Source organism: Haematobia irritans, chromosome 1, assembly GCF_050003625.1.
Source record: "Haematobia irritans isolate KBUSLIRL chromosome 1, ASM5000362v1, whole genome shotgun sequence".
Classification (NCBI taxonomy): domain Eukaryota; kingdom Metazoa; phylum Arthropoda; class Insecta; order Diptera; family Muscidae; genus Haematobia; species Haematobia irritans.
The window spans coordinates 155,506,947-155,529,118 of NC_134397.1; the positions used below are offsets into that span (position 1 = coordinate 155,506,947).

Sequence of the window (22,172 nt, forward strand, 5' to 3'; positions counted from 1 at the left end):
AAGAAATTCACAAATGCTATTATAACCAAAATTCGCGTTCGTATTTTAAGGAGACGACAATATTTTTTCAGTGCACAAAGCTATTCACATCTACTATTTTAATTTAGTAATATCGTAATAACTTTAGAATATTATAATAACATAAAAAGGATAAACGACTCAAATGATAATATTCCCAATAATTTACTGACAGAGTATCTAACAAATTTGTATGGTAATAGTAGATTTAAAGTTTACGATAACTTTTATGTATATAATGAAAAAACTTTACAACAAGGTGTATTTGCTACAAAAATGCCCGCATAATGGCTGGACTCATTATTAACGTTTCAAATGAGCTTTGAAATATGTGGAAACCCTTATACTTGCAGCAAGGCTTAGATAAAAACGCCGATTTATCCATATTTCAATAGAAACATGTCGAAAATAAAAAAAGCCAAAAATAGCTAAAAAGGTCATGAAAAAAGCCAGAAAAAAAGCTAAAAGTTAAATGCATTTTTTTCCCGCTAAACGTCTTCAAAAAAAGCCAAATCTAGCGGGAAAAAAGCTAAATTGGCAACGCTGGATTTGAATGATATTTTGCACGTTTGGTTGATAGTGCAGGAGATTACATTGTGCTGAATTTGAGTAAGATTGGATGATATATTGCAGGTTGGTTTATACCACAGAAGGTAACTGAGTGCTAAATTTGAGTAAGATGGGTACATAATAAGGCTATTAAGACGAAATTTTCGAATATATATATATATATATATATATATATATATATATATATATATATATATATATATATATATATATATATATATATATATATATATATATATATATATATATATATATATATATATATATATATATATATATATATATATATATATATATATATATATATATATATATATATATATACATATATATATATATATATATATATATATATATATATATATATATATATATATATATATATATATATATATATATATGAGAGCTATAGCTAAATCTGAACCGATTTGCTATAAAAATTTAGATTTGGCAAACTTTGATCAGATCGGTTGATAAATAAGGGACTGATGGCCAAATTTAGGAAAATCGGGTGATACATCTATATGGAAGCTATATCTATATCTAAATCTGAACCGATTTCGATTAAATCCTGCACAAATAAGTTGTGGCAAATTAGATTACTTTATGGCAAATTTGACACTGATCGATTAGTAAATGAGCGCAATCTGATTCTATTTACCGAAATCGGGCGATACATATATAATGGAGCTATATCTAAATTTGATCCGATTTTTGATCCAATTTCAATAGCGTTCGTCGTTGTGCCAAAAAAAACGCCATATACCAAATTTCATGAAAATCGGTTAATAATTGGGACCGGAATCCTGCGAACAACAAATACATGGACAGACGGACGGACACTAAGGGCTAGATCGACTCAGGTGGTGATTCTGAGTCGATCGGTATATATTTTATGGGGTCTAAAATCAATATTTCTGGTAGGCACATTTGTTTGGCAGATTAAAGTTATATCCTGACCACTATGTGGTTTAGGGTATAATTAATTGAAAGTCAATAAAAAAATTAATTAAAAGTCAATTAAAAAAATTATTTGATCCAATTAAAAAATTAATTTATACTATTAATTTTTGTGATTGCTTTTTGTTTCAATTAAAAAATTTGTTGAATCAATTAAATTTTTAATTGAATATTTTTTAAAACTCAATTAAGGCTTTAATTGGAAAATTTTTCGTTAATTTTTTCTGTGTACGATCCACATCCAAATATCTATTTCCATTTCTTACGATGTCAGTCTCTCCGTCGGTTTGTATCATACTGTACTTTAGATTTATAAACAGCTATGCTAAATTTGGCATAAATCTCTCCACGTTTTGATATAGGCCCTACATAGACTAATTTCCCGATTTGATTTCTTGAGGACATGGAAGCCGCAATTTTTATCCGATTTGCCTTGAATCTACAGTTATTTTAGATTGACCAAATTTCCTATATTATCATGTTGACCGATCTCTATGTTTGACTTTTTGAGCCGATGGAGAAAGCCTCAATTTTAATTTTTTTCATTCAAATTTAAAATCTGGAGGTATTTTCGATCCAATAGGATCTATGTTGATATCGATCAATGAAGGACACAAGATAGACACCAGGTGTCTTTGGCAATAATGCTCAGAGCCGACACCTAAGTCGATTTAGCCATGTTCGTCTCTTTGTGAACACATTTTTGTGATCAAAGTCTAGATTGCAGTTGTAAGCCAATCGAAATAATTTGGCATAAGTATGTGTTTTGGGCCAGAATATAACTCTATTAATTTTGGAAGAAATTGGTTTAGTTTTAGAGATAGCTCCTATATATGTATATGTTTCGCAAGAAGACAAAGTTTTACCCTAATTTGCTTTAAATTTTGCAAAAGGAGCACGAAGATTAGTAGTTTAAAGGAAAACATTGGAGTTCAAAATTGCAAGAATGTCTTTATTGTCGTCTGAAGTTCAAGATGGGATTTGTAGTAAAATTTACAAATTTAAAGAAATAATGAACTATTTTGTAAGAAGTAAGAATTTCATTTAATTAACGTACGGAAAAATATTAGAGTCAAGAAAATTTTCTCCAAAAATAATAATTCTATGAACTAAAATAAAGTTAAATTGGATTTAGTGAAATAGAGGGTTCACTTTTTTTGAGTACATGTATCGAAAATGTAGATTTACAATATGGTGTAAGCTATAATATAGTCAGACCTACCCGACTTTAGACTTTCCTTATTTGTTTTTAATGTATTCGTCGGTAACTACTTCGATTTGGGAGTCCACAGCGGGCAGTGTCGTCATCTTCTTTCAACTGTAGTGTAATCCTTCAATAGAGAATATTTGTTTTTGCTAAAAATGGCGACAAATGCCTGTATATTGTTAATTCTATTAAGCTCTCTTAAAAAAAAAGTTACAAATTATTGAATACATGAATGGAGCCGATTAAGAGACTTCTTTGGATTGTATTTAATACGTGCCTTCAAATTGCAGCAAAATAAGGCGTTTAAAAAAATGTGGATCTTACAGATTGAGGTTTAATCCCAACTTGCTATGTTAAATAAAAACAGAAAATAGGCTGTGAAAAAATATATGTGTGTTTTTCTGGAAAATCCAAATGACAACTCTGTATTTCGATAGTTTTCCGCTTCCAATTACGTCCACATAAATCAAAGTATAATTGTATGATTTTCGGAGTTTTAAGTTGAGCACACTTTTCATGTAAACAAATATATATGGATGCTTAATGTCAATGGAGAGTCATGCTTCTTCCCATCGTCTACAAAATCTACACGTGTTCCATGTGACGTACGAGTATGTTTAACATGTAACTAATATATTAATCATACGTCTTAACTTACATGAATGACCTGAATTATTCGTAACGCCTATGCGTTGACACGTACGCACAAAATTTGTGATGACACACATAATTCGTTTTCACTTTAAGCAGTAATTTTTCAAACAGGTGATAATTAATCGTATGCTTTCTAATTAGTCAAATGACTATTCACCATAACCCAAGATGTTTTGGGTTATGGTTCTATGAAGAAGTGACTTGTGTAAGGGTCATTTTTATCCAGTCAAAAATAACTCACCGAACATGATTTTATATTGTACTGAGGACACATAAATTCGTTTTGGATCTTTGTGAAATTCTGACTCGGTCTATTGATTTGTATTTCTCCATCAACTGGAATCACAATATCTTCATCACAACCACAAACAATTTTGACAAAATACAAATATTTTACAGAAATGTGAAAGGGGAAATATAATTAACTACAAGCCTCTCTAAATAGTGTCAAATATAGAATCAGAAAAATTTCAACATTTGTGATACTAAGCAACTTGATTGTCCAAGTATCCAATTTTCAGCTCAGGTACCCCTACCACTTTTAAATGGTTCATATTAAGTGGCTATAAGAAACGACCCCATCTTTTCTAATGGTGTTATTGACATATTCGAAATATCTCTTGTTCTTTTTTCGAATATTTCAAGTAAATCGGGTTAGTCATAGGTTAAAGTGGCAGCCCGATTAAGATTCAGACCCACTTAGACTATTCAGTCCATTGTGATACCACGTTAACTAAAAGTACCTATTACATATGGGCACTTCTAGTTTTAACCGCTGAAACTTCTCGATTATTTTCTTCTGTTGAACCAACCAGATTGTTCCAAAAACATTAGCAGACTGCTTAAGTTAACGTTTTCCAGGTCCGCCAGTAATCTGAAGCTATATGCCCCTAAAATTTGCTTACGCCTTACACAAAATGCAGGACACTCACACAAGAGGTGTTTTATTGATTCCTTTTCCTCCGCATCATGACAGCTCATACAATAGTCATTATACTTCGCGCCAATAGTTTTTGCAATATCGCCTATCAGGCAGCGACCCGTTATAGCAGATATCAGGGGTGATATCTGGCGTCTCGAGAAAACTAGCATATCTAGTGTGCGGTTTAAGTTTAAATTGGTCATATTTGCTTGGTGTCGTTACAACCCTTGCAATTCTCCCATCGAACATTTGCCATCATGACAGCCTTCTCACGCAGTAAGAGCTTGCAGGTAGCCAGAGGCATACCAACAGATTCCAGTTCCCCTGGAATATGTAAGGTAGTTCCTAGCTTTTCTAGCTCATCTGCTTCGCAGTTCCCCGGTATGTTCCTATGGCCAGGCACCCATATTAGGTGGATATTGTGCTGCTCAGCCATCTCATTGAGAGATTTGCGGCAGTCAATTGCCGTTTTCGAGTTGAGGAACACAGAGTCCAGGGATTTTATTGCAGGTTGACTGTCTGAGTATATATTAATGCCAATATTGCTTGGAGCATTACTTCTCAGCCAATTCACCACTTCTCTTATTGCTAATATTTCAGCCTGAAAAACACTACAGTGATCAGGTAATCTTTTTGCTATTCGAAGTTCCAGATCTTTAGAATATACTCCGAAACCCACTTGTCCATCCAATTTGGAGCCGTCAGTGTAGAAATCTATATATCTTTTATTCCCCGGGGTCCGTGTACACAACACCTCATTGTTGGGAATTGGAGTATAAAGCTACCGTTGCTTTCCTCGCCCTTTTTTCAATATTAAGCTTAAAGTTCAGCTTCCTGTCCAAAACAACGCCAAGGTATTTTGCACACTCACTAAAGGGAATTTCAATACCCCCTAAGGAAATGGGCCTAACCGTGGGAGTTTTGCGATCCTTGCAGTACATGACTAGTTCCGTCTTTACCCCAAGACCATTATCTTCTGCCCATTTCTCAGTCATCCGGAGGGTTCTCTGTATAATATCTCTAACTGTTGATGGGAATTTTCCCCTGACTACTAGCGCCACATCATCATCTCGGGTTAGTCATGATCGGGTGTTCGTTCACGAATTAACGTCTTTTTGACACTATTAGGAGATATGGCCAAAATAAGTTTTTTATATAACAATTTCGATTTTTTGAGGTTTTTCAACAAAATTTTAATTTTTTGTGGGTGGTCACAAATTAACGTCCTTTTGGCTCTAGAAAGCATATTTAAGGAGATATGGCCAAAATAAGTTTTTCATATAAAAATTAAAATTTTTTGAGATTTTTCTTGAAATTTTGTTTTTGGAGGATTTTCATCGAAATTTTGATGTTTTGGTAGGTGCTCACGAATTACGTCCTTTTGGATCTAGGACACATATTTAAGGAGAGCAAAAATAAGTTTTTCATATAAAAAATAGGATTTTTGCTCTAGGACGCGTATTTAAGGAAATTTTGATTTTTTTGTGGGTGGTCACGAATTAACGTTCTTTTGGCTCTAGGGCGCATATTTAAGGTGGTATGGCAAAAATAAGTTTTACATATAAAAATTGAATTTTTTGAAGATTTTCATCGAAATTTTGATTTTTTGTGCGTGGTCACGATTTAACGGGAGATATGGCCAAAATAAAATTTTGATATAAAAATTTGGATTTTTTGAGAATTTTCACGAAATTTTGATTTTTGGGGAGTGGTTGGTTAACGTCCTTTTAAGGAGATATATAAATTGTGATTTTCTGAGAATTTTCATCGAAATGTTTGTGATTTTAAATAAAATTCTTTATTTTGCCAAGCTTGAGAACTATTTGTTTTTTATTATTTTTAATTCATCCGTCCTTTGTGATTTTTTGAAGATTTTCGTCGAAATTTTAATTTTTTGTTGGGTGCTCATTAATTAATGTGCTTTTTGTTCTAGGGCGCATAGTAAAGGTGATATACCCAAAATAAGTTTCTCGTATAAATAATTGGATTTTTTGAGAATTTTCATCGAAATTTTGAGTTTTTTTGGGAGGTGGTCACAAATTAACGTATATTTGGCTCTAGAACACATATTTAATGATATATGACCAAAATAAGTTTTTCATAAAAAAATGGAATTTTTGAGGATTTTCATCAAAATTTGGATTTTTGTAGAATTTTCATCGATATTTTGATTTTTTTGGGGTGGTCACGAATTAACTTACTTTTACCTCTAGGACGCATATTTTTAAGGAGATACGTTTTTCATATAAAAAATTAGAATTTTGAGGATTTTCATTGAAATTTTGATTTTTTGGGGGTGGTCACGAATTAACATCATTTTGACGCTAGGACGAATATTTAAGGAGGTATGGCTAAAATAAATTTTTCATACAAAAATATGAACTAGCTCTAGGATGTATATTTAAGAAGATGTGGCCAAAACAATTTTCATATAAAAATTGGATATTTGAGGATTGAATTTTGAGGATTGTAATTTTGAGGATTTTCATCGAAATTTTGATTTTTTGAGGGTGGTCACGAATTAACATCATTTCGACGCTAGGACGAATATTTAAGGAGATATGGCCAAAATAAGTTTTTCATGTAAAAATATGGACTTTTTGAGAATTTTCATCGAAGTTTTCATGTTTTTGGGATATGGTCGCGAAATAACTTACTTTTTGCTCTAAGACGCATATATAAGGAGATATGGCACAAATAAGTTTTCCATATAAATTTTTTTTTAAGATTTTCGTCGAAATTTTGATTTCTTTCGAAAGTTTTATTTTTTTAATGTGGTCACATTGGCTCTAAGGTGCATATTTAAGGACATATGACCAAAATACGTTTTTCATGTAAAAATTTAGATTTTGTTAGGACTTCCCTCGAAATTTTGATTTTTTGGAGTGGTCATGAATTAGTATTCTTTTTGCTCTAGGACGCATGTTTGAGAAGATATGGTCAAAATAAGTTTTACTAAGTTTTCATAAAAAAATTGGATATTTTTCAGGATTTTCATGGAAATTGTGATTATATTTATTTTCAGTAGAGGATGCACATGAAGGAGATATGGACTGAATAAATTTTTAATATTTTTTTTATTTTTAATTCTTTTTTGTGGATTTTCCTCGACATTGTTTTTTTTTTGGTGAATGAATTCCCCTTGTGCTCTAAGCTAACATACGATGTTTTTTTTCAAAATTTACATTTGATTTTAATTTAATAATTTCATATTTATAATCAAATTACTTACAAATACTTCTCTCATCTCTCTACATTGTAGTTTTGTTATACAAGCTGTGAGAAAATCATTGCATTGCAAACGAACTGCCGCCTCTGAAGTAGATTTAATATGCGTTGTTACAACGCTTAGCTCTCTGACGATAGCCGGTGGAGCAGCGGCATTTTCCAAATTTGAAGGTTGGAGCTATTTCGATTCAGTATATTACTGTTTTATTACTTTAACTACAATAGGTAAGTTGTCGACAGGTGAACACACAATCAAATAAAAAAATGTTTTCTGGATTCAGTGACATTTGTTTGCCTTCAATCACTAAATTAAGTGAACTAATTTATTTGTAATTAGGGCTGTCATTCGGGATTAAAAAAAAAATAATGCTAATTTATAAATTAGGATTTTTTTCAAAAATTCCTAAAATCCCGAATGACAGCCCTCTTTGTAATTGAATAAAGATTTATTTGCATTTACAACTTTAACAAGAAATAAAATGGAAGAAAAAAAAAATTATTTTTTTATGTATATGTCAAATAAAACTTTAATTGGTCCAATTAAAAATGTAATTATTTCAATTGATTTAATAAATTAATCGTTTACTGGAATATATTTTCAAATTCTATTAAAACTTAATTTAGGCTTCTAAAATCACGACAAATTTAATTTTAAGCAATTGGAAATTTTCTTCTTATTAGAAAACATTTTATGAAATTGTGTTGTTTGCCTTTTACATGGTTTAATCTATATTGGTTTAATGCGCTTATTATAATATATTCTATTTTGTTATTTCCAGGTTTTGGAGATATGGTAGCTTTACAAAAAGACAATGCCCTTAATACTAAACCCGAATATGTTATGTTTGCTTTAATATTCATATTATTTGGTTTGGCCATTGTGGCTGCCTCTTTAAATCTTTTAGTCCTTAGATTTGTCACCATGAATACGGAGGACGAACGTCGTGATGAGGCCCAAGCAATGCAGGTAATTTAAAAATGTTTAAAAAACATGTAGTTTTGTGATGTTTGCCTGAAAATTGGTTTGTAAAGTTTAGGAAATTTGTGTTTAGCTGTCGAATTTAAATAATGTGTGTCCCGTATTCATTTCTTAAGTTAATTATTTTTTTCTGTGTTATATCATAGATTTATTGGATTTACAAGCCTTGTTTGAATCTCATATGTGAATTGAAAGTCCTTTTAGAAATCACTTGCATGATTTTAAGCACCAATTAAAAATGGTACCTGTGTATAATGACGAAATTCCGAATCTGGAATGATAATCGGCTAAACTTTATTTTAAATTCAATAAAAACTGAGGGAACCTCTCACTTGAGTAGTAGTAAAGACAAAAAAAAAAATTCAATTAAACAACTGCCTGATTAGGATATATAAAAAACAATACTTTTCGACTTCAATCACGAATTATATTGTTCTAATAAAATTTTATTTAAACTGCTTCTATCACAAAAATGTCATTAATTTTTATTTTGATTAAAAATTAATTGCATCAAGTCAGTCAATATTTTATTGTAAAGGTTGGTATTAAGTTCGAGTTTAGCCGCTAAAATCGCCATTTTGTCACGATTACTTTTCTTAATTAATCCATTTTAAAGACTAAAAACTTTATAAAAAGTTTCTTTGGGTTATTCCCCATCAAGTTATGTTAAAATTTGCATCAAAGACGTATAATTTTATACTTTTTTACTGATTTATTTTTGGTTTTAGCAGCTAAACTCGTACTTAGTACTCACCTTAAAGGTGGGTATTAAGTTCGAGTTTAGCCGCTAAAATCGTAATTTTTTCACGATTACTTTTCTTTAATAATCAATTTTAAGGAATACAAACTTTGTGAAAATTTGCTTTGGGATATTCCCCATCAAGTTATAATGAAATCTGCGACAAATATGTACAATTTTATGACTTTTTTTTTACTGATTTAGTTTTCACTTTAGTGAAAATTAGCGGCTAAACTCGAACTTAATACCCACCTTAACTGAAAAAATGTTGGTGGTCATGCATTAAAAGTTCATATGATTACTCCAAAGCAAGCAAAAGTTTGACTCGAAGTTGTGAAGGTCTTAATACGCTTGCTTATGAAAAAGTAAACCAAAAATATTCCGCACTTTATTTCGACCACACAATGGATGCTACTGGAGTATAGAATTATCTATCAAAATTAAAAAATCTACCAAAATAACAAAAAAATACATATATATTTCAGGCTCATTTAGTTTATTGTGATACAACAGTGATTAAGTTCTCTTCTATCACTGAGTGCTTCCCCATTCCAAGTTTAAATCAAAGACAAGAGATATCCTTTTTATAGCCGAGTCCGTACGACGCGGCGCACATTGGTTCCATATCGCGTTTTTTTAATAATTCGGATAAATATATCAACATAATTTGTGAGAAAACTGAGGTGTTTTCCTTTAAGTTTGCAAGTTTGTGAGTCTCAAGAGCTGACCTGTAGGCGTTCAAAGTTGGTCACCTCGGTAGTATGAAATCTTGTTTAGCTGTTAAATGATTCGACTTCGATGGTTTTTTCTTTGCTGGATAGATCTTACAAACCCCTGTTCGTGTACGAATATATTTTATAGTTCGCGAGATATGGGCCCCAATTATTTTTTTTTGCAAAATTTCAACAAAGTGGGGTCAGTATTTTGAACCTAGAAGTTCCATTTTTAGGCGGATCCATGTTTTAATTTCTTAACTGCATTCCCTATAATTTCTTCTACGTAATTATGTACCTATGTGTTTTAGATTAAAAGTTGTAGAATTTTAAAATAATACAGAATTTTGACCAAATTTTTCGATAAACAGTTGTAGAATTTTAAAATAATACAGAATTTTGACCAATTTTTTCGAAAAAGACACCTACATTCATTCTGTCATACTTTTTTTTCTGGACTTCTCCCAAACTTTTTTGCTTTTTTCTTATAGAAAACCAAATGAAGATACGTTGTAAGCATTATTTGGCCATTTTGGTCAAGTAGTTTACAAGTTATTCTCAACCAAAAATCGATAATTTTTTGAAAACGAAAAAAATTGTTTTAACAAAATGCTCATTTGGCAAAGCACCGATTGCTAAGCTAAAGCCTCGTGTGCATTAACTAACTGTAAAAGGTTTCAACATCATAACAGCTGAGAAATATGCAAATTACAAAAAAAAAACGTTTTTTAACATATGTCCCCATTTTGGGGATTATTGATACGAATTTTGGGAATGGTTTATTCAGCAATATTTCTTGTAAAACTCTCATAATGATATCATAATTAGTTCAAAAGTTATAAAGGTTTCAATTATTTTTTTTAATTCCCAAAAAATTGTATTTAAACAAAACTTTTTTCCTTACCCCAAAAAGTTTTAATTTTCGTATTTTCCATTTCACAAGAAGAAAGCTTTCTCAAATACTTTTCCAAAGATATATTATATTTATACTGTTGCTTAGTAGAATACGCCAAAAATTTGCACTACTCGTAAACTTCACTAACTCGGGTGAAATAGAGCATTTCTGTAAATGTACATTTATAGGGGGCTATACCTTAATCCGAACGGATTTAAACCAAATTGGGTGCACTTTATAGTGCTATCAAATATACTACTTTTGCAAAATCAGATCATAATTCTGGCTTCTGGGGCCATATAAGTGCAAATCGGGCGTAAGATATATGGGAGCTACATATGTTATAAATATGAACCGATTTCAACCAAATTCGGTATGCACCATAAGAATGTTATTTTAACTACCTGTGCAAATTCTCAAATGAATCGGAGTGAATCTTTGGTTTCAGACTGGAAATTTGTTCTCTGGAAGTCATATGAGTTCAACTCGGGCGGAAGATTTGTTTGGAATCTATATCTAAATCTGAACCGATGTCCACCAAATTTTGCACACTTGACTTTATTGCTAAGTGTACTCCTTTTAGCAAATTTTGAGCAAATCAAAGTGAAAGTGTGGCGTCTGAGGCGATATTAGATTCTGACACAATCCGGTGTTACTTTACGTTTATGGCGCCAGAAGCCACAGTTTCACTTAGATTTGCTCGAAATTTTCCATTTTCGGTGGACCGATAGAACCGGTGTTTTCAAGGCCTCAACAACCGGCTTTCGGTTTTTATATTTTCATTGTAAATTTGACAATTTAACGCTACATTTTTGCAAATACATCTGGATACTTAAAAAACTGCAATGAACCGACGGTTACGCCGGTTATTTGTTTCAAAAATCACCGTCAGCCGGTTTTTGAAAAAAGTCCGGTATTTTAAAATCGAGAAAATCCGAATTTCAAAAAATCCGGTTATTTAATCACTCTAGTGACTCACATTGGTATAGAAAATTATAACGCTTTAAATCTTAACAAGTATATACGGCCGTAAGTTCGGCCAGGCCGAATCTTATGTACTAAAGACTGTCATCCACAATCGAAGCGGATTTTAAAGCGTTATAATTTTCTATACCAATGTGAGTCACTAGAGTGATTAAATAACACCATGGTTGTCAAAGACCATATACAAAAAACACAAAATTTGCTCCTCCAAGAGGATTCAAACCCAAATCTGGGGATCGGTTTATATGAGGGCCATATATGATTATCGACCGATATGGACCAATTTTGGCATGGTTGTTAAAGACCATATACTAACACCACAAAAAAAAATTCTGATTCAATCACCAAATTAATTGATCCAATTAATTTTTTAATTGAAATGTCTTCAATCACAGAAATGATAGTATCAATTAAAAAATTAATTGACAGTCAATTAAATAATTAATTGATCCAATTAAAAAATTAATTGACTGATGTGGACCAATTTGATTAGAGACAATAAACATACACTATGTACCAAATTTCAGCCGGATCGGATGAAATTTGCTTCTCAGAGGATCCGCAAGCCAAACCTGGGGATGGGTTTATATGGGAGGCTATATATAATTATGGACCGATGTGGATCAATTTTTGCTTAGTTGTTAGAGACCATATACTAACAGGGTATAAAAATGTTTAAATACATGCTTGCTAGACCAACAATTACAAAACAATTAACATCCCAGCAAACAAATTTGGAAGTTCTTCTCAAGGCACAACTTTAAAAGAAATTCCAAAAAAGTTCTCCCAAAGATGTTCTTTATTTTAACTGCACAGGAAGTTCATTTGAGTCAATTTGTTTATAACTCGCTTTTTTATATTTTTCATGGGAAATTTATTTTTTTTTTTGTGTTTCAAAGAGGTTAAAAACAGATTAAGAATTAATAAAATGGTACAAATTATTTAAATTTAGCCGAAAAAAATGCTAAATCCTTTGTAGAAAAATTTCGAATTTTTGAAAATATTTGATCACAAAAGTTCCAGATAAGCGTTATAATGGATTAAAATTCATAAAAAATTTAAAATTATTTATTTGTCAAAATATCACAAAAAAAATGCATCGCTTCTGCGTCAATTTGGCACCACTTCCGGATCCAAAAAGAACATTTTCACTACTTCTTTGGCGACACTTTTTTTGCTGGGATCAGTCTCCGGCTGCCGTTGACATTTTCTATGAGTGTATATGTTAAGATTTTACCTTTTTACTATGTGTAAAAATATTTGTTGAAAATGCATCGCGGATTTTTTATGAAAATTATTTGATTGTGTGTAATGTTTAAAAAACAAATCTAGAAATTGTAAAACTTTGAATGGTTTCTCTCTATAATTAATAACAAATTTTTGCTTTCTTAATGACATACATATAATTCTGCACATTGAAAATTTCTTTGTAAGCACATTTTTTTATAGATTTTTGAAATACTACATTTTTTTCTATTGAAGAAGTAGTAGAAGGAATAACAGAATGTATTTCAAAACAATGTTATAAAATCTTAAATAATTGTTTTTGTTTTTTCCCAAAATTATTGATAAATTACAAATTGGGTCCTTCGAACATAAAACGACGCGTACATAGTTTATGACCAAGTCCAATTTTTGGACAAACGAGGTAGAGTTACAAAGCTATATCAAATTTTTCAATTTTTTTTACTTAACTTCCTAACTGAACGATCTATATATAGATATTTTTATTCTGTAATAATTTCACAACTACAATTTAATACAATCTAAACACGCTACGATGAGTAAACACTTTCAATACATACTTATATCCTTACTGAAAAGGTTTTTTTCTCATTTAAACAACTTTTAGATTACAACAACAACAATAATTGACACGTACACGTTGTAACAAATCTATAAAACAGTTTCGCTCTCTCACTCTCTCCTCTCTTTCTCTCCTAATAGTCAATTTAACTTTAATCGACACAATTGCTTTCTTAAGGCCGGTACTATGTTCGGTTATCGAGTTGAAAATCACATCATTTTCGCGATTACTTTTTCTGGAATAATCAAAATTATAAATGAAAACAAACATATTCCTGTTAAATCTTGATGAAATCTCAATGAAGAAATCATCAATGGAGTTAACTTGCCCGCTTTAATTTAAGCTATTTTAATAAAGTAACCATGAAATTTTCAAAGCGAAAAGAGAACATAGTACAGGCCTTTACGACAGATATGAACAGCGGATTTTAATTCGAAATTCAGCGATGTTTAAAATCTCAATCGAAGGAAAGCGTTCGGGTCGGATATAAGATAATCAGTAACTGTAAAAAAAATCCATATATTTAGTTTCCTTTTCTTATGTTTCCAACTATATTATTTATCTACTTAGTAAATTGGAGAATTCTTGATGAATTCGTTCGTGTTCTAATAAATGTGTTCTACAACTTGCATGAGTATCTAATTCTAATAAAATATTACTATTAATACCTTGATATTTATTTTGATTTTCTATTTTACAAAAAAAAAACTTTCCCAAACACTAGGCTCTACAAGGTTCTGTTAAGCTGGAAGGAGATGTTATTACTGCAAATGGTTCCATACTGAGCGGTTATGAAGGTCACGATGGTCAATCGTATAGCGGATCAAATTTATCCTCAATGTGTTCATGCCGTTGTGCATGTTTTAGTGCAAAACGACATAAAAGGTAAGATAATAAAAACGGTAGTAAATTTTACAGTTTTTATTGAAAATATTGTTGAAAAATAATAGTTTACAAATTTGATGGTGAAACAAATATGTGTCTCTGCTGAAATATCAAACAAATAATGTCGCTGATAAAGTAGCAAACTGTATTATATTTGTTGTCCTTGCAGCAAACTTTTTCATTTTTTAGCGATATTTTGAAATAAAAAAATATAAATTACGAACAAATTTTTTTTCTGAGTCAATCACGAAATTAATTGATCCAATTAATTTTTTAATTGAAATGTCTTCAATCACGAAAATGTTAGTATCAATCACAGTTTTAATTGAGCATCAAAAAATACTTGATTAAAAAATTAATCAATTAATCATTAAAAACGTAACAATTTTCAATTACTTTCTTAACTGGCTTACCCCCATTTTCATGAAGCTTCATTAGTGCTACGTTACCTAACGAACTTTTAAACCGTCCCAGTCGTACATGCAGTTAACTTCAAACTAAATGAAAGCTAGCTATTTCTCAAGTAGTAGTGGGTGACATTTGGATTGAATTTATATGGATATTTTAACATGGCGATGTCATAGGAAGTAGTCAATTGTCCAACTCTGCACTACTTTCAATTAGCTTTAAGTTAGTTACCAATACTTTTATTTAAATTTAGTTAGTTTTCAGTCAAAGAAAAGTTAGTTAATTAAAAGTTGTCCCTAAATTCAATATTTTTATACCCTCCACCATAGGATGGGGGTATATTAACTTTGTCATTCCGTTTGTAACACATCGAAATATTTCTCTAAGACCCCATAAAGTATATATATTCTGGGTCGTGGTGAAATTCTGAGTCGATCTGAGCATGTCTGTCCGTCCGTCCGTCTGTTGAAATCACGCTAACTTCCGAACGAAACAAGCTATCGACTTGAAACTTGGCACAAGTAGTTGTTATTGATGTAGGTCGGATGGTATTGCAAATGGGCCATATCGGTCCACTTTTACGTATAGCCCCCATATAAACGGACCCCCAAATTTGGCTTGCGATTGCTCTAAGAGAAGCAAATTTCATCCGATCCGGCTGAAATTTGGAACATGGTGTTAGTATATGGTATCTAACAACCATGCAAAAATTGGTCCATATCGGTCCACTTTTAGGTATAGCCTCCATATAAACGGACCCCCAAATTTGGCTTGCGATAGCTCTAAGAGAAGCAATTTTCATCCGATCCGGCTGAAATTTGGTACATGGTATTGGTATATGCTCTCTAATGACCATGCAAAAATTGGTCCACATCGGTCCATAATTATATATAGCTCCCATATAAATCGATTCCCAGATTTGTCCTCCGGAGCCTCTTGGAGGAGCAAAATTCATCCGATCCGGATGAAATTTGGAACATGGTGTTAGAATGTCGTCTCTAACAAACACGCAAGAATTGGTCCATATCGGTCCATAATTATATATAGCCCCCATATAAACCGTTCCACAGATTTGATCTCCGGAGCCTCTTGGAGGAACAAAATTCATCCGATCCGGTTGAAATTTGCAACGTGGTGTTAGTATAAGGCCGCTAATATCCGTGCCAAAGTTGGTCCATATCGGTCTATAGTTATATATAGCCGATCCCCAATCACACAAAAATTGGTCCATATCGGTTCATATTCATGGTTGCCACTCGAGCCAAAAATAATCTACCAAAATTTTATTTTTATGGCAAACATTGTCAAAATGTTATTTCTATAGAAAATTTTGTCAAAATTGTATTTCTATAGAAAATTTTGTAAAAATTTTATTTCTATAGAAAATTTTGTCAACATTTTATTTCCATAGAAAATTTTGTCAAAATTTTATTTCTATAGAAATTTTTTTCCAAATTTTATTTCTATAGAAATTTTTTTCCAAATTTTACTTCTATAGAAAATGTTGTCAAAATTTTATTTCTATAGAAACTTCAAACTTAATTATATACGTATAATTAGTTTAATATATACTACGTATGGACTACCTTGTAATTTAGAAGACGATGTTAGGAAGTTTTAAGATACCTTGCCATCGGCAAGTGTTACCGCAACCCAAGTAATTCGATTGTGGATGACAGTCTTCAGTAGAAGTTTCTACGCAATCCATGGTGGAGGGTACATAAGCTTCGGCCTGGGCGAACTTACGGCCGTATACTTGTTTATCTTAAGGCGGGTATTAAGTTCGAGTTTAGCCGCTAAAATCGTCATTTTTTCACGATTACTTTTCTTTAATAATCCATTTTAATGAATACAAACTTTGTGAAAATTTGCTTTGGGATATTCCCCGTCAAGTTATAATGAAGTCTGCAATAAATATGTATAATTTTATTACTTTTTTTACTGATTTAGTTTTCACTTTAACGCGATGCAACGCTACCATTACCACGGTAATGAGCAATGGTAGGAGAAACAAAGGATTTTCTCATATTTAAATATTGGAGGGCTCTAACGATAGCCATTTTAAATTGCATAGTCATTGCTATGCCAGTAATCAATTACAATAGCAATAACAATAAGTAGTCATTGCTATGCTAGTGATCAATTACAATAACAATCTTTCTTACTCTCATTGGTTATGTTATATTGCTTATAGTAATCACTCGAAAGCAACCCAATGATAACTGTCTCTCTTGCTCTCAATTGTATTTTTTTAAATCGCTCTCAAATACTCACTACATTTAACCCATCACTATGTAAGATGTATTGGGTGATCTCATCATTAAATACTCTAGATTATATACGTAATTTGGCGAGGAGCTGAATGGTATGAAGTATTAAAATTTTAACATTGAAACCACGAAACCAAAGGGGCAGTATTTCCTTTCAGAAGGATACAAACAAAAGGATTTATAAAATAGAAATTAATCGCTAAGACTCTGAAAGTTTTTAAGACTACGGCTACGAATACGGAGCCTAGTCGCCTTATTCATGTCTAGGCATACAACATTAAAAAGAAATCCTTTAAGGCGGAACACTCTAACAGGTTGGCTGATAAGTCCCCGGTCTGATACATAGATGGCGTCGCTAGTATTAAATACATATTATTTTTATATAGTACCAACCTTCAAATGATTCGTGTCAAAATTTGACGTCTGTAAGTCAATTAGTTTGTGAGATAGAGAGTCTTTTGTGAAGCAACTTTTGTTATTGTGAAAAAATGTAAAAAAGGGATTTCGTGTTTTGATAAAATACTGTATTCTGAAGGGGAAAATACGGTGGAAGCAAAAACTTGGCTTGATAATGAGTTTCCGGACTCTGTCCCAGGGAAATCAACAATAATTGATTGGTATGCAAAATTCAAGCGTGGTGAAATGAGCACGTCTCCGAAGCGTGGAAAGACTCAAAAGTCCGCTGGCAAAGTAATGGCCTCTGTTTTTGGGATGCGCATGGAATCATTTTTATCGATTATCTTGAGAAGGGAAAAACCATCAAAAGTGAAGTTATTGATAACTGTCTCTCTTGCTCTCAATTGTATTTTTTTAAATCGCTCTCAAATACTCACTACATTTAACCCATCACTATGTAAGATGTATTGGGTGATCTCATCATTAAATACTCTAGATTATATACGTAATTTGGCGAGGAGCTGAATGGTATGAAGTATTAAAATTTTAACATTGAAACCACGAAACCAAAGGGGCAGTATTTCCTTTCAGAAGGATACAAACAAAAGGATTTATAAAATAGAAATTAATCGCTAAGACTCTGAAAGTTTTTAAGACTACGGCTACGAATACGGAGCCTAGTCGCCTTATTCATGTCTAGGCATACAACATTAAAAAGAAATCCTTTAAGGCGGAACACTCTAACAGGTTGGCTGATAAGTCCCCGGTCTGATACATAGATGGCGTCGCTAGTATTAAATACATATTATTTTTATATAGTACCAACCTTCAAATGATTCGTGTCAAAATTTGACGTCTGTAAGTCAATTAGTTTGTGAGATAGAGAGTCTTTTGTGAAGCAACTTTTGTTATTGTGAAAAAATGTAAAAAAGGGATTTCGTGTTTTGATAAAATACTGTATTCTGAAGGGGAAAATACGGTGGAAGCAAAAACTTGGCTTGATAATGAGTTTCCGGACTCTGTCCCAGGGAAATCAACAATAATTGATTGGTATGCAAAATTCAAGCGTGGTGAAATGAGCACGTCTCCGAAGCGTGGAAAGACTCAAAAGTCCGCTGGCAAAGTAATGGCCTCTGTTTTTGGGATGCGCATGGAATCATTTTTATCGATTATCTTGAGAAGGGAAAAACCATCAAAAGTGAAGTTATTGGAGCGTTTGAAGGTCGAAATTGCGGCAAAACGGCCCCATATGAAGAAGAAAAAAGTGTTGTTCCACCAAGACAACGCACCGTGCCACAAGTCATTGAGAACGATGGCAAAAATTCATGAATTGGGCTTCGAATTGCTTCCCCACACACCGTATTCTACAGATCTGGCCCCCAGCGTCTTTTTCTTATTCTCAGACCTCAAAAGGATGCTCGCAGGGAAAAAAATTGGCTGCAATGAAGAGGTGATCGCCGAAACTGAGGCCTATTTTGAGGCAAAACCGAAGGAGTACTACCAAAATGGTATCAAAAAATTGGAAGGTCGTTATAATCGTTGTATCGCTCTTGAAGGGAACTATGTTGAATAATAAAAACGAATTTTGACAAAAAAAATGTGTTTTTCTTTGTTAGACCGGGGACTTATCAGCCAACCTGTTATATGGAAAATCCCAACACGGTCTAGAGGATTTTTTCCCTTACAGCTGTCACTGGAATAAATCTGTCAGCTACCTAGAGTTGGTGGCATTGCATATTTACTGCTATTAGGAAATTCTATTTTGCACTCAAAAAAAAAAAATAAATAAATAAATAAACCTTATATGGCACTAAAGCCAATTTAATTCTGTTTTTGTTGCAATTTAATTCTGACATTTTTGCAATTTTGAACTTCAATTCTTTCCTTCACACTTCGAAATTTTCTTTTACAAGTAGGAAAAAATAATTATGTCTAATAAATTTTCTTGAATTTGTGGAAAAATATTTAGCCAATTTTTCTAATATAAACCAAATTTCCTTCCTGGTGTGTTCACTGTTTATTGAGTGTGCTATTTCGTTCTATGGCAAAGGAGTTTGTCAGTCTCTTACTATATCCTCCAATATTTTTTTTTTGAAATATAATTTTTCCAAGATTTTTGTGTTCGCTATAAAAAAACACAGATTTCCCATGTGAATTCAAAACTCAAAATAATTGTTCTTCTTTTTTTCTTTCCCCTTTTTAGGCACCAAATGAAAGGAAGGCGTTCTCCATCTTCACACATGCGTCATCTGTTACCCGAAGTTGTTCCAATGCAAGATCTAGGCTTTGATTCACACAGTCTTAATCATACTTTAGATGGCGTTGACGTCGTTGATACTAGTTCGTATTCACATCCTCAATTACTTAAGCGAAACGTATCCTTATTATCATTTCAATATAATATTTAAAAAATAATTTTATTTTATTTTTCTATATAATTTTACAATACTATTAAAAATTTGTATTATTATTATTATTTTTTTATAATTATATTTTGCATTAACCAAACAGTTCTAATTTTTGTGGATAATTTCATTTTTGGAATGAATGAAATCAACAGAAGAAAACTATCATAGCTATTTAGAACGAAACATGAGAAAAATTAAAATAAATTTTAAAAAAGGAAACTGTATACAAGGGAACAAAACATTCGAATATTATTCTAAAGCATATTTAAAATTACACTTAATTACTTTATTTTTCATATAAACTTAAAGAACAAAAAAAAAAACACTAACAAATATTCATATATACAAAAGCTTATTTGGTATAATTTTAAAATTAAGTTTTATACTATTTTCTTTCTATTGTTCCATTTATGTTTAGTATAAACAAAGTAAACCACTGCCATTCCCTCTGAAATGATTATAAATCAGTAATTGTAGTAATGTTATCTGAAAAAACAAAACTATACTGAAAACAATATTTTAAAGATGGAAATTTATGCATATGTAATGTTAATATTCAAAAATGCCAAAAGAAAAATGTTGTCTTTAATATATATCGCATATAATATAAAGCCAATACTAAGTTCATGTTTCGACGCGAAAAACAAAAACATGAGCATATCCAAAAAAAAAATTTTCGGATGAAACTAAAATTTTTGCCAAACCTTTTAATAAGTAATATTTAATATCTAAAACATTTTAAAATCTAAACATACATTCAAAAAGTTTTCTTTTTTTTTTTGAAATTAATTATTAAACAAAAGTAACCACGAAAAACGCGATTCTCATGGAATAACATGAACTTAGTAAAGGTATTTACAGATTTATTGACCAGTTTTTTGTAAATTTAAATATTTATTTGTTATGCTTTGAACTACTGATTTGCTATATTTAAGGAGCTTCTTCTAGCCAACTAATTCGGTATGGTCAACCATAACGTAAACAATCGCTGTTTTTATAACCAAAAAGTATTTACGTACAACCGAAAGTTCGGCCGGATCGAAACCATGGATTTCGTACAAAGTTCAACCGTATCGATGTCGCACAATGCCTGCAGCTTTGATATTACCGACGTTGCGGTCGAAGCGCTGTTTTGATAATTGGTTATAAAGGCATCGGCAGTTATAATTTCAAATTGTTTGCCAAAAAATTTAATGCAATGAAAACATTTATAAAAAAGAACATTTGTTACCACAAAGTAGGTTTTAAATCCTATTTTTTTACGTTTCGTAAAGTCGGCAGAGAACTGAACTGGGTAACGCCGGCGCAAACTGTATTATATTTGGGAGAAACGCCGACAAAAACTGCATGATATTAGAGAAATTTACCTCATGACTGCCACCTTCTGACGCAGTTTCGCTTCACAGTTTCGTTCTCTTGTGTTTTTATTCTCTCTGCTGTCACCTGCCACAATGAATTCTTATTTTAGACCAACATTTTTTCAAAATTGGAGCAGCGGAACATTTTTTCCAAATTGAATTAATATCATTTTAAAATTAAAATTTTTCCAAAATTTTACTTCGATATGAATTTCTATTCAAAATTTTTATTTCTCTTTATTTCTAATCAAATTTTGTCAAAATTTGATTTCAATAGAAAATTTTCTCAAAATTTGATTTCTATAGAAAATTTTCTCAAAATTTGATTTCTATAGAAAATGTTCTCAAAATTTTATTTCTATAGAAAATTTTCTCAAAATTTGATTTCTATAGAAAATTTCATTACTATAGAAAATCTTGTCCAAGTTTTATTTCTATAGAAAATTTTGCCAAAATTTGATTTATTTAGGAAATTTTGCCAAAATTTCATTTCTATAGAAAATTTTCTCAAAATTTACTTTCTATAGAAAATTTTCTCAAAATTTCATTTCTATGGAAAATTTTCTCAAAATTTCATTTCTATAGAAAATTTTCTCAAAATTTCATTTCTATAGAAAATTTTCTCAAAATTTCTTCCTATAATTTTGTATCCATACAATTTTTTTAAGTTTATTTCTGTGCAACATTTTGGCAAACTTTTATTTCTATAGAAAATTTTCGAAAAAATTTATTTGTATAGAAAATTTTGAAAAAAAATTACCAATTTGACGA

The 22,172-nt window shown here is 31.3% G+C and overlaps 1 protein-coding gene across 1 annotated transcript; it reads left to right on the forward strand.

Annotated features, from left to right (window-relative positions):
* The first annotated feature begins 3,298 nt into the window (after positions 1 to 3,298).
* On the forward strand, positions 3,299 to 20,934 carry Task6 (TWIK-related acid-sensitive K[+] channel 6). The gene is made up of 5 exons (XM_075303337.1): positions 3,299 to 3,366; positions 7,594 to 7,784; positions 8,339 to 8,526; positions 14,401 to 14,561; positions 19,839 to 20,934. Exons 1-5 carry the CDS (start codon positions 3,299 to 3,301, stop codon positions 20,041 to 20,043), a joined length of 813 nt encoding a protein of 270 aa, XP_075159452.1. The 3' UTR covers positions 20,044 to 20,934.
* Positions 20,935 to 22,172: the final 1,238 nt, after the last annotated feature.

Bases quoted from the DNA above. Each gene is read 5' to 3' on its own strand.
- Task6 (XM_075303337.1), top strand. From the start codon at position 3,299: ATGTCAATGGAGAGTCATGCTTCTTCCCATCGTCTACAAAATCTACAC. The intron at 3,367-7,593 runs GTATGTTTAACA...TCTACATTGTAG, and splicing joins GTGTTCCATGTGACGTACGA to TTTTGTTATACAAGCTGTGA. The intron at 7,785-8,338 runs GTAAGTTGTCGA...TGTTATTTCCAG, and splicing joins TATTACTTTAACTACAATAG to GTTTTGGAGATATGGTAGCT.